Genomic DNA, 11,973 nt, shown 5'->3' with positions numbered 1-11,973 from the left:
ATAACTGTTATGGTAGAAGATAGGTTTTATTGGCCTAGTATCAAGAGGGATGTTGCCAGAATTGTTTCCCACTATCGCACATGTCAGCCAGCTAAGGGCAGGAAACAAAACACTGGGTTATACACTCCATTGCCAGTACCACACGTACCTCGGCAAGACATTAGCATGGACTTTGTGCTAGGACTCCCTAGGACTGTGAGGGGAAATGATTCAGTATTTGTTGTTGTGGATAGATTTTCCAAGATGTCACATTTTATTCCATGCAACAAAACACATGATAAATCTAAAATTGCCACCATATTTTTTCGAGAGGTAGTGAGACTTCATGGTCTTCCTAAGATTATTGTTTCTGATAGAGATGTTAAATTTGTAAACTACTTCTAGAAAATTTTGTGGGCAATGCTAGGTACCAAGCTCAAGTTCTCAAGTGCATACCATCCCCAGACCAATGGAAAAACTGAAGTGGTAAATCAGAGCCTTGGTGACCTATTGCGTTGCTTGGTTGGAGAGCATATCACCACTTGAGATTTATGTCTTCTTATGGTAAAGTTTGCATTCAATAGCTTAGTGAATAGGACCACAAGACTTAAGCCCTTTTTAGGTCGTCATTGGTTATAGTCCCAAGAAGGCTATATACCTCATTCCATTGCCACTAGAGTCTAGAGTTAGTGAGTCAGCTGATACTTTTGCAAAACACATACATGACTTACACTCTGAGATCATACTAAAAATTAATTTGATTAGTGAGCATTATAAATCTATGGATGACATACATCGTAGGTTGCAGGAATTTTCAAAAGGTGATATGGTCATGGTTCAAATTCATTTCGAACGAATTCCTTCAGGAGGGGTAAATAAGCTCTAATACGTACATGTTAGATATTCCTCTTGATAATGGCATAAGCAATGTATTTAATGTTGAGGATCTAATCCCTTTTCTTGAAGCCAATTTTTTTTTTCAGAGCCTAGCCATACTAACCCTGCAGGTAATCTTTCCCCATTTATAGACACATATGCTACTAAAAAGCCAAAATTGCCTTTGCCACCACCATTAATTCAACCCAAGAAACCTGAGCAAATTGAAAATATTTTGGATGATAAAACAACACACACACGGGTTGGATCATATAAAAAAAATTCTTGGTCAAATGGAAAGGCAAGCCCCTATCAGAACGAAGTTGGATCTTAAAGGAAAAAGTTCTACGCCTCAACCCAAAACTATACACTGAGTATTTTCAACAAAATTCTTCGGGGCAGAATTCTTCTCGGCCAAGGGGAGATGATGGGGATCAACAATCCCCAAACATAACATTCGTTGAGATGGTGTCACGTCGATACATTCGTTGGGATAAAGGCAACTTCGCACCTTTACAAAAAAATGCATAACTTCATCTACAAAGGCCCAAATAACCTGATTCCAATTGGGCTGGAAAGAATACTCCCATACATTTCTTTGGGTATAGGGAAACACATGAAATTCAAATTGTTCATGAGTTGGTAACCAAATAACAGTAGTCATTTGTCCAGAAAATTCTGCATCACATGGGCAGCTGTACACCTTCACCAAATATGCCATAACTTTCTCTAAAAAAAATCCAAATGGAGTGGTTCAAAGTGTGTTGCAAAGAATACTTCTATATCTTTAATGTAGGTAAGCAAATTCGAAGTATTAAACTTCTGGAAGGCCGAAGAATGAGACTATTTGTTTTGAAATTTCTACATTTTTGACTTTTTAGTTTCACTTTATCGTTTTCTATTCAAAGTTTTGTTATATTTTATTTACCTATGGTTGGAGGGTTGTTCCAACATCTCTATATATAGTTGGGCATGTAAGTTATTAGGGAGATCAAGTATTTTGAATTGAATCAAGAGTTATTGTCTTATGCTTAAGCTTTAAGCTTGTTCCCTCTTTATGAGTGAGTGGTAAGAGACCACATCCCTTCTCCTTTGGAGATTGAGTGGTGAGAGGCCATGAAATTATCATTCTCCATTCTCCATCTTACCATTCTAGTAGTTGTTGTGTGAGATTATTGCTTCAACAATCAAGCGGATCAATCACAACCCCAAGTAGCGCCGAGAATCATCATTCGGGATATCGAGTAAGGTTCGAGTGTGTTGTGTTTATCATTCCGAATAATTTCAGTAAGCTTACTTCAAACACTTCCAAAATACACCCTAGATAGTTAATATAATATTCATATTCCAATAGCTTTTTTCAAAAAAATCCATTGCATGTATTTGAACAATCTCTGCAGACAAAATCTTCAAAGCCAAGAAGATTTTCACACTTGAATGCTTGATTGTGTCTTATTCTAAGGATATATAATTGACATGTTTAGGCTTAATTTTAAGGCTTGAACCTATCATCTTTTAAGTGATTATCTTATCCTACTTGATTAGGTCCTTAAGGACAAGTCTATGTGAATCTTATAACTTTTTGAATTTTCCACAACTTGTAGTTTTCGCATATAATTTATATTATTCATTGCAATTAATTAAATTTTCATCTTAAAGTGTATCTGGTGTGTGCACATTTGTGAGAGAGTCTTTGGTAGGATTAGGGTTCCTAGAATTGTCCTACATCATAGTGAATAGTGAGATGGAATCTTTGATTTCCAATAAAACATGGAAATTGGTATATTTACCACCCAATTGTAAAATCATATGGTACATCCTTAAAAAGAAACTTAAAGCGGATGGGTCAATAGACAAGTATAAAAATCATCTTGTAGCCAAATACTTTAAACAAAAAGAAGACCTTGATGTTTTTGATACATTTCTTCAATTTTTAAGAGTACATACATTAGATTATTAATTGTAAATCTTGTAATTTATAATCTACAAATTCATCAAATGGATGTAAAAACTACTTTTTACATGAGACCTAGATGAAGAAATTTTGGACCAATCCGAAAGCTTTATAAAGTCTAGCTAATAAAATAAAGTGTGTAAGTTAAATAAGCCGCTTTATAACTTAAAATAAGCTCCAAAACAGTGTCATAAAAAGTTTTGTTCCGTTATGATTGAGAATGAATATAGAACAAATAAGTCTAACAAGTGTATCTATTCCAAATTTAGAAAAACTCACATGTTATTATAAGTCTCTATGTAGATGACTTGCTAATTTATCTTTCAAATTTGCATACCATAAATAAAACAAAAAAATAAATAAATATGCCTACAATAAATGTAAACATGTTTTTACTTCTTTTGATTTAAGTAATCATTTATTTCCAATTGAGAGTGAAAATGAAGTGATTGATCAAAAGAAATACAATAGCATTACCAGTAGCCTAAGATATGCAGTTGACTTAACTAGACCTAATATTATGTATGCAATAGGAGTACTTAGAAGATTTTCTATCAAGCGTGGTAGTGAACGTTAAAACGCTCTTAAGTGTATAATGAAATATTTAGTTAATACCAAAAGTTATAACTTTTTTTTTTTCACTTAGTATCCTACAGTATTTGAAAGTTTTTATGATGCTGACTAAAATACTTCTCAAGTGATTCCCTTTCTACCATTGGTTATATTTTTTACTTTAAGTGGTGGTTCTATTTGTTGGATATGTTATATGAAATTCTATTTTGGAAAAAAGTTAATATGACATATCTTAATTAATTATGATAGCATTGCTGCAATTGGTAGAATGAATAACTATCATTATAATAGTAAATTTAGATTCATAAGAAGGAAACATAATGCTAAGAGATTATATTTAAGTAGTAGCATCAATAGTGTGAACTATACAAGATTTATGAGAATTTTACAAAATCCATTAATTAAGGCCTTAGCAAGAGAAAAGGTCTAAAATACATAAAAAGGATGGGATTGAAGCTAATAAAATCAAGAACCACGTATAAAGATACCCAACCCAAAGACTAGAGATCATATACTTGGATTCAATGGGAAGAACGAAGCATATAGTGTCGTAGGAATGCACTATTATCTTAAACTCATCCTTATGGTGTAAATGCATTATCATATAGCAGGGTGAGGTTGAGTTTTTAAAACTCTTAATGATAATTTGTATCTTTTATAAGTGTTAAGAGTTACATAAGTATCCTTGACATATTTTACCTATGTGAGTATAAAAGTGAGATCATTCACTATGAGAATTAGGCTTATTCTCAAATATACTCATGAAACTAGGATTAACACAAGATTGAAACATGATGACGGTTAAAAAAACTCATGACAATATCTGGATCATTATTTGTGTGTAGTAATGCTTATTTTCCATAAGCAGTCATAGTTTAAGTTTAAAGCCATTACTGATTCTAGAGAAAAAATTATTGTTCCCCAAGTAAAATTTCAATTTAGAGCACATCTTTGTTACTCTCTGCACGCATGTTGCATCCATAATATTAAAATGAGGGGGGAATTATTAGTGTATTTTAATATATATATATATATATATATATATATATATATATATATAGTGAATGTATCTTGGGATAGGGCATGTTCTTTAAATTTAGAGATGTATATACATTTAGTTATGTCTTTAAATCATGTAGTTCACAAATCCATAAGTCATTTTTATGAATTCACCTTGATTTTGGATTTTGTGAATCAAATATTCTTATAATTAATCTCACAAATTAGTAATTTTCGGTGACCAATATACTCAATCTATTTATTGAAAAATTTAAAACAAAATAGTTCACATTTTTATTTACTATTAATCAAGAAAAATAATTTTAAAATAAAAATTATTATAACAAATTAATGAATAACATTTTTATTTTATATACCATTAATTGTGCCTTCAACTTCCATATTATTATTTTTAAACTAATAATAGAGAAAACTGTTATTTTTTGAGTTATTGGAGAGTTACTAATAAATTTTAGATATTTATAATTAAAATTATTTTATTAAACTATTTACTTATTTCATGATTTTAAATATTAAAATTAAAAAACAATTTGTAAAAAAAATTGTTTCCTAAATTTCGATAAAAAAGAATGAAAATTCAATTTTATTTGTTTGGTCTAAATTGATTTATTCTTTCAGATCATGAATTTTGTTACTATAAATGTTTCAAATATTTGATTTGAGTTTAATATAAATTTAAATAAAATTTTATATAATTTCATACTATATTTTTTAAATATTTAACGCAAATTCAAATCTAATATTACTCAAAAGTGTTTGTGGTTTGAAATATTAAAGCAAATGTCATATCATATAATCTATTTTAATAATTTTTATCTGAAATTTGCCGAGTCCAAAGACTCCAAACACACAAAGGTTTTAGTAAGGGACGTCGTTTTGGTAAGTCTGATGTATGCAACTTCCATTTTCCAAGGCAGAAATCTCCGATTCGCCTCTGTTGCATGCCCCAAAACCCATACTAAAGCTGAAAAACCCTACTGCAGTCCAGGATCCATATTTCATTTGATTTTGCGCTTTTCTGTAACAGCTTCCTCTTTGATTACACCATTAATTTGCATTTGGTGAACCTCTATTTTTCAACAGCTTGGTGGGTTTTTGATCTTTTCTGCTTTCATCGGAAAACGGTGTACTTCTAAATCACTCTAATTCGTCGCCGACGCCGTCGACGCCGCCGCTAGGTACAGAGTCTGAACCATTTATCCTCCTGCCATTTCATTGTATGCAAAGACCCTTTTTTCCTACTTCTGCAGTGGTCGATTTGTTATAGTTAAATAAGATGCTCATCAAGTGTTCGAATTAATTCCTCTTAAGTGGCTTTGGGATGCTGTGCTTTTTTTTAACTGCTGGGTTTGTTTCCACTTTGCGTTGCTTCCTGTGTATGCATATTAAGCCTCCCCTGTGCTTCCCATCCGCGATTGTTGATGTTAAATTATGATTTTGCAGTTTGTAACCACAAGTCCACAACCCATTCACTTGTTCTCCATTTATGCTAACGTGTTTCCTGTTTTTCTTTACTCTGTTTTTGGATGATTTATGGCTTAGTACTGTACATAGAGTACATGTTTGGCTTTGCCTCAGATGAAGAGAAGCTTAACATTGCTATGTGCTGATGGTGCATGTTAATCAATTTTCATGATATGTTAGTACTTACTAGGAGTTTTTGTGTTTTTAAAAATTATGAAAACTGATACACCCAAAATTGATAGGAATGCTCATAGGGTTTGACAGTTATAAGACAAACATTTGATGTCTCATGTAACCACCCTTAAGTTACCTATAACCCTCTAAGCTTAATGGTACGGTTACAAGAGAGTTACTATTGATATCTTGCATAGCCTCCCTTAAGTTACCTATAATCCCCCTAAGTTTAATGGTACGGTTACAAGAAAGCTGCTATTGATGTCTTGCATAACCTCCTTTAAGTTATCTATAATCACCCTAAGCTTAATGGTAAGGTTACAAGATAGCTACGATTGATATCTTGCATAACCTCCCTTAAGTTACCTATAACCCCCTAAGCATAATGACACACTCATAAATGTGAAGCTGAAGGAGGGTTTGCCTCCACCGCTATAAAAAGGGATCCTAAGAGGAGGTAAGGCATCTCAATCATACTTACTCTTTCTCCTGTTGCAATTCAAAGTTTCTCATTAGTCCCTTACTTAGGCGTCAGAGTGGTCCCCCGGGGTACACCCCGGGGTCCTCCAAGTCATTCTTATTTGATCTTTTTTAGGTGGTCGTGATCGAGGAAACATTCGTGAAGGTCGTTCGATTTGGATGGACAATAGACTCTTGAGAGAGTGATGGAGAGAGAAGGGGGCCGGTGTTCAAAGTGATCTATAAAATTATTGTGGACTTTGAATGAAAAAATTGAACTTCCCGTTGATTTATAATGTTAATACTAAGCCATAGGTGAAATGTGTACAAGTTTTACAACTTTCAGTACGTGTACTCTACCTCAAAAAAAAAACGGAAGAAAAGAACTATGGGTACAGAATTAAATTAATCAGCTGTGCAAACCATCTTTAAGAATCTGCTGCTGTGCAGACTTTTGAACCTCTTCAAAAATGAGCACTGCACTGTTAAGAGGACGGGCCTTGGATCAACGGTAAGATTGCACCTTTATGACTGGTGGTCACGGGTTCTAGTCCAAGGACATAGTCTCTCTGCATAAAAGCAGAAGTAAGGCTGCGTACATTATGATGACCCTCTCCCTACGCTCAAAGTAGGGAGCCTTGTGGCCTGGGGGACTGCCAATATATCGGCGAACTTCCCGCTACATTTTGTTCATTGGCAGAACTACTGTTGGGGTCAATTGATCCCACTGAATTTTCAAAAAGAATAAATATAGGTTTTAAGTTAAATTTAGTATTTTTTTTCCTAAATTGGCCTCTTAGACAATGCAAAAAAGGAAAAAGAAGTGAGTTTTTTTGCAGTTTTGTGGTGATTTTGTTTGCAACAGAATGCACCTATCTTTAGAGGGAAGAATATGACATGTTCTTTGCTCTGGGATAGGATTCGTTACATGGCTTCTCTTTGATCTTTTGCAATTGGTTGCTTTAAATGGGGTTTGTTTTTTGGATTTACAATGAAACTGGCAGACTTTGTTTTTGGTTGTAAGTTCTTCTTTTTTGTTTTCTTTTCTTCATAGGAGAATTTCTTGTTCTTTTTATTTTTTAATATTTCTTTAATAAAATCTCTTTTTTTTTAAAAAAAAAAAGGGGGCAAAAGACATTGACCTCCCCCAAGGTTTGGCAAAAAAACGTGGACATTCCCTTTGGTTTCAATAATCCTACTGACCTCCTTCAACATTTGATTTTTAGGACATTTGTTACCCTCTATTAATTTAGCATCAAGCCCAGGAAGAGGGTATAATGTCTCAAAAATCAAGTGTCAAGGGAGGTTTGTGAAAATTTTGAAAACTTATAGAAAATCTGTGTCTTTTTGTGAAACCTCACAGAAGGTTTGTAGGATTTGTGAAATGTTAGGGGAGGTCAGCGACTTTTGTTCCCCACCATCCCCACCACCCAACCCAAAAATAAAAAGCAGGGTCAATTCTGTACTTCCCATAAAAATTGGAAAATGCCCTTGTCAAGCTAAATCCTTACCCCTGCAAAGTAACAATTTAGTACATACATTGAGAATGATGTATTTGATGCCATTAGTGATGATGCTATTATTGAACACTTCAGAGTATGTAGGGCCATCAAGGGCAGTATAAATGAACACCTATTCAATCAGCGCATCATTATTAGTTTAAGTGATCGGATTAATGTAGCCATGTTTCATACTCTTATATGTTTTTTGAATACTTTGAATTATTATTATTATTATTATTTTTGAATTCTTTTATATGCGAAGGTGTTTGTAGTATGGAACAAGTAAATGATTGCACTGAATAAAATTTCTGGCTACACCATTGGGCTTGTCCTAAATTATTGAATTCTTTTATTGTTTTATCCCTTTATTTTAGTTCAAATGCACCAAGGAAGTATGCGAAGAAATGTTTTCCCATAAAATGATGCCTTAAAAAACCATTCATCCTTTATATGTTGACATGTCATGATCATGGCTCAAACAACATCAATTTTCCCCAACAGTTTGTCTTATCCCTGTATAGGTCCTGTAGGTCAGTGATTCACCATGTGGCCGATGGTCATGGATTCAGAATTTGCGTTGCATATACAGGTTTTTGATTAATTTTGTGGAATTAGTACGCTCTGCATTTTTAAAAAGATTGATACTAGTGAACAACAAAAAAGAGACTGACTGCACTGAGAAAACCCATTTCTAAAGGGTATGCACTTTTCTTTCATGCCAAGAAAACCAAGTCTTAACAGTTGGGACTTGGGACCCATTAAATTTAAATGTCTCCACCCCGACCCCCACATCGTAGTGATTCCTTCAGATAAGAGGTTGCCTTATTCCCCATTGGCCCCTCCTATTTCTGTAATGAATACATAGGCCTTTCAGTCATTGAAGTTCTTTAAAATACCAAGGAGAACCAAGCTTAGGGGTGTAAAAATTAAAAAAGAACAAGCAAGTCAAGAAGTAGTTTATTTTCATACCAATGATTATCTAATATTTGGACTTTGGCTCCATTTTTCAAATCTTATTTTCAATGCTTTTTGTTGAATGATAATTAGATTTGGGTTTTAATACTTTCCCATTACAACTTTGTAGGTTTGAACCTAAAGAGATTTCTGCTCTTTCCTGTTCTCTTCATATCTTGATGAAATCATGTTTCCCTATACTCTATGACCCTTTAAGTAGACTTCCTAGGCCATTTATATTTTGTTGTACCAAATCCAATATACCATGCACACCCTTTGCACTTCGTTTTGTGGTAATTGAGTCCCCATTCCCTGGTATTTTTTCTTCCTTTTAGATGATGTGCGTACCGCATTAAGGAATAGAAGAAAGGTAGTAGACTTGCTACCAAATGTCCTCAAATGCTCTTGGTTAGGGATGTTGCTACCTAGTTACCATAAAGATACAGGGTGCAACCTTAGTGCTTGACTAGATCCAAGCAAGGCTACTTCAAGTGAGCTCCTCCTGCGCCCTATCCCATGGTATCTTTTAGTTTTTTCTTCATATGTTATGCATTTCACATTAAGGAGTAGGAAGGTTGTAGTTAGTTTTGGCTAACAATGTTGAGAAAGGTACCCTTTGCTAGGCCCAGTTGCCAAGCAAGGTGACATCAAGTAGGCTTTCTTAGTTGGATGTCTTGGCTCAAGTTCTAGGCAGCCAAGATGCTTCCCTCACAAACACTTCTGCTTATTTCCTGATCTTACCTTTTTATCTTATTTCCTATTTTTTCCTTTTTAACTTATTTCCTTTTTTTAACCTTGTGATCCCTTATTAAAACCATTTTCATATATATGAGCTTGAGGGTTGTTCTTGTCAAAGCAAGCACCTAGAACAATGCTTAGCACCTCAGGCATTTCTTTTGGAACTGTTTGCTAATGAATTTCTAATTAGATCAGCATTATTTTCACATAAGTGGCCTTTCCCCTCTCAAAACACAAAAGGGTGGGGGTGTTTTGAGAGTAGTTCGTGACAACCCATGTTGAGTGTGACCAAAGGAAAGTCCATATTAATTATTTACTTGGTAACTAATGCTAAGAAGGGCCTAGATGGACAATCTTTGAACTATGGGCCCTACCTTTTGGCTTTCTACACCCGTTCGTGGGGAGAGCACCTACCACTCCTTCAAGTGGATGAGCTGTAATGTGACCTTACCAACGATAGTCGTAGGTAGCTGGATTTATCTTTGAGTAGTGCTCCTTGAGGAAGTGAAAATGCTTTTGCCTTGAAGGTTTATTTGCATTTTTGACAATGTGGCTTTTGTTTTCCATTGATAAGTTATATTTTCCTTTGATCTTGATCCTTATGGTGCAGTTCAGTGAGACCTGCTGCATGAATAACCTCCAATTGAAGCAGATGATTTTATGATGGATGAAAGTAGGAGTGTTTTGTAGATTGCTTGGGTAATTTTTCCGATTCTTATTCTTAGTTTAAATACTTGCATGTCTTATCGTAAAACCAACTTATTTTCTAATGTTGTTTCTTGTCCTTTTCCAAAGCCCATGATTTTCAAGTATCTCTGACTTTTCATCAATGATACTTGGAGATTTTATAGCAATAAATGCAATGATGTTAAGAAGTTATTAGCTTGGACTAGATGCTCCTTTGTGAATGCATGGATGAAAAATCACTCTTGGCAATTTTTTTGTTTTGTTTTGTTTACTTATGATGATGCAGCTTTCTAGGCATTGCTATTTTGTTCTTTGACCTGTCAGAAAATTATGTCATGTCAGTCTGATGCATCCTATATCCATCTACTAATCTTTGCTCATCCTCTTGGTTTTATTCTTCCAGCAAGTTTCATCCCTATGTGTTTTGAAGATATGATAGTTGTTGAATAGGGATTTTTTTTTTCTTCGTTATGCACCTTGTATTCTCTTAATATGAGCATAATATCCTGAAAATTCCAACTTGTTCCTATTATACAGCTTGTAGGAGAAAACATGTTGGAGAACAAGGGAAGCATGACTATTAGCAAGTCAACTGGCCTTCCTCGTAAGCGTTTCTATCGAGCCCGGGCGCATAGCAACCCCTTAAGTGACTCCCATTTCCCTGTTCCACTATCCCCTTGTCATGTTGACTATTCCCTTCATTATCCTGAACTATTTCAATTATCTGATCAGCCTGGTGCTTCCAAAAAGATTGAGTTTGCTGACATTGGTTGTGGTTTTGGAGGGCTTTTAATAAGTCTTTCAACCCTTTTCCCTAACAATCTAATGATTGGAATGGAACTTAGGGATAAGGTGACTGAGTACGTTAAGGAACGGATCTTGGCTTTGAGAGTGGCAAATCCAGGTCAATACCAGAACATTTCAGTAGTTCGGACCAATTCCATGAAATACATTCCAAATTATTTCGAGAAAGGACAGCTTTCCAAGATGTTTTTCCTGTTTCCTGATCCCCACTTCAAAGAGAAGAATCATCGCCGTCGTGTGATCAGCTCACACTTGCTAGATGAGTATGCTTATGCTTTGAGAGTTGGTGGCATTATATATACAATTACAGATGTGGAAGAACTAGGAGAATGGATGAAGGCATGTTTAGAAGGTCACCCCTTGTTTGAAGCCCTAACAGAGGAAGAGCTTGAAGCTGACCCAGTTGTCAAGCTCTTGAGCAGTGCAACTGAGGAAGGACAGAAGGTTGCTAGGAATGGTGGGGAGACTTTCCAAGCTGTTTATAGACGTATTCTGCCATCTCTCTGACTCACAACAACAGAAAGCTTCAAGGTCCACCTTATTTTTCTTTGACTGCCATTGATCCATCTTAAAATCCCCGTTTACATTTCATTTTGTGTGTTTCTCTTAAGCTGTTCTTTTAACTATCCAAATCTATTTTCTTTTAATATCTTTTCCTATATTGTGGATCTTTAATTTTACCTAATACAATCATTTTTCTACTTGTATGGCCATTAATCTTCCATCTGTTTTGCCTTCATTCGTTCTCACCAGTGTTCTTCCTTTTTCCATTTTGTTCCATGGCCCACT

General features: G+C 34.7%; 1 protein-coding gene across 5 annotated transcripts; it reads left to right on the top strand.

Annotated features, from left to right (window-relative positions):
• The first annotated feature begins 5,101 nt into the window (after positions 1-5,101).
• LOC131151833 (tRNA (guanine-N(7)-)-methyltransferase) lies at positions 5,102-11,897 on the top strand. 5 transcript variants are annotated; one of them, XM_058103264.1, is made up of 4 exons: positions 5,181-5,281; positions 5,486-5,580; positions 10,304-10,392; positions 10,918-11,897. In XM_058103264.1, the coding sequence occupies exon 4, from the start codon at positions 10,933-10,935 to the stop codon at positions 11,689-11,691; it is 759 nt and encodes a 252-aa protein (XP_057959247.1). In that variant the 5' UTR covers positions 5,181-5,281; positions 5,486-5,580; positions 10,304-10,392; positions 10,918-10,932; the 3' UTR covers positions 11,692-11,897. The 5 variants fall into 5 exon arrangements, with proteins under 5 accessions (XP_057959248.1, XP_057959245.1, XP_057959247.1 ...); XM_058103263.1 differs by having other exon boundaries at positions 5,202-5,281; positions 10,309-10,392; XM_058103265.1 differs by lacking the exon at positions 10,304-10,392 and having other exon boundaries at positions 5,102-5,281.
• The last annotated feature ends 76 nt before the right edge of the window (positions 11,898-11,973 follow it).

Source organism: Malania oleifera, chromosome 3 (assembly GCF_029873635.1).
Source record: "Malania oleifera isolate guangnan ecotype guangnan chromosome 3, ASM2987363v1, whole genome shotgun sequence".
NCBI classification, from domain to species: domain Eukaryota; kingdom Viridiplantae; phylum Streptophyta; class Magnoliopsida; order Santalales; family Ximeniaceae; genus Malania; species Malania oleifera.
This window is presented reverse-complemented; position numbering and strand designations above follow the sequence as displayed.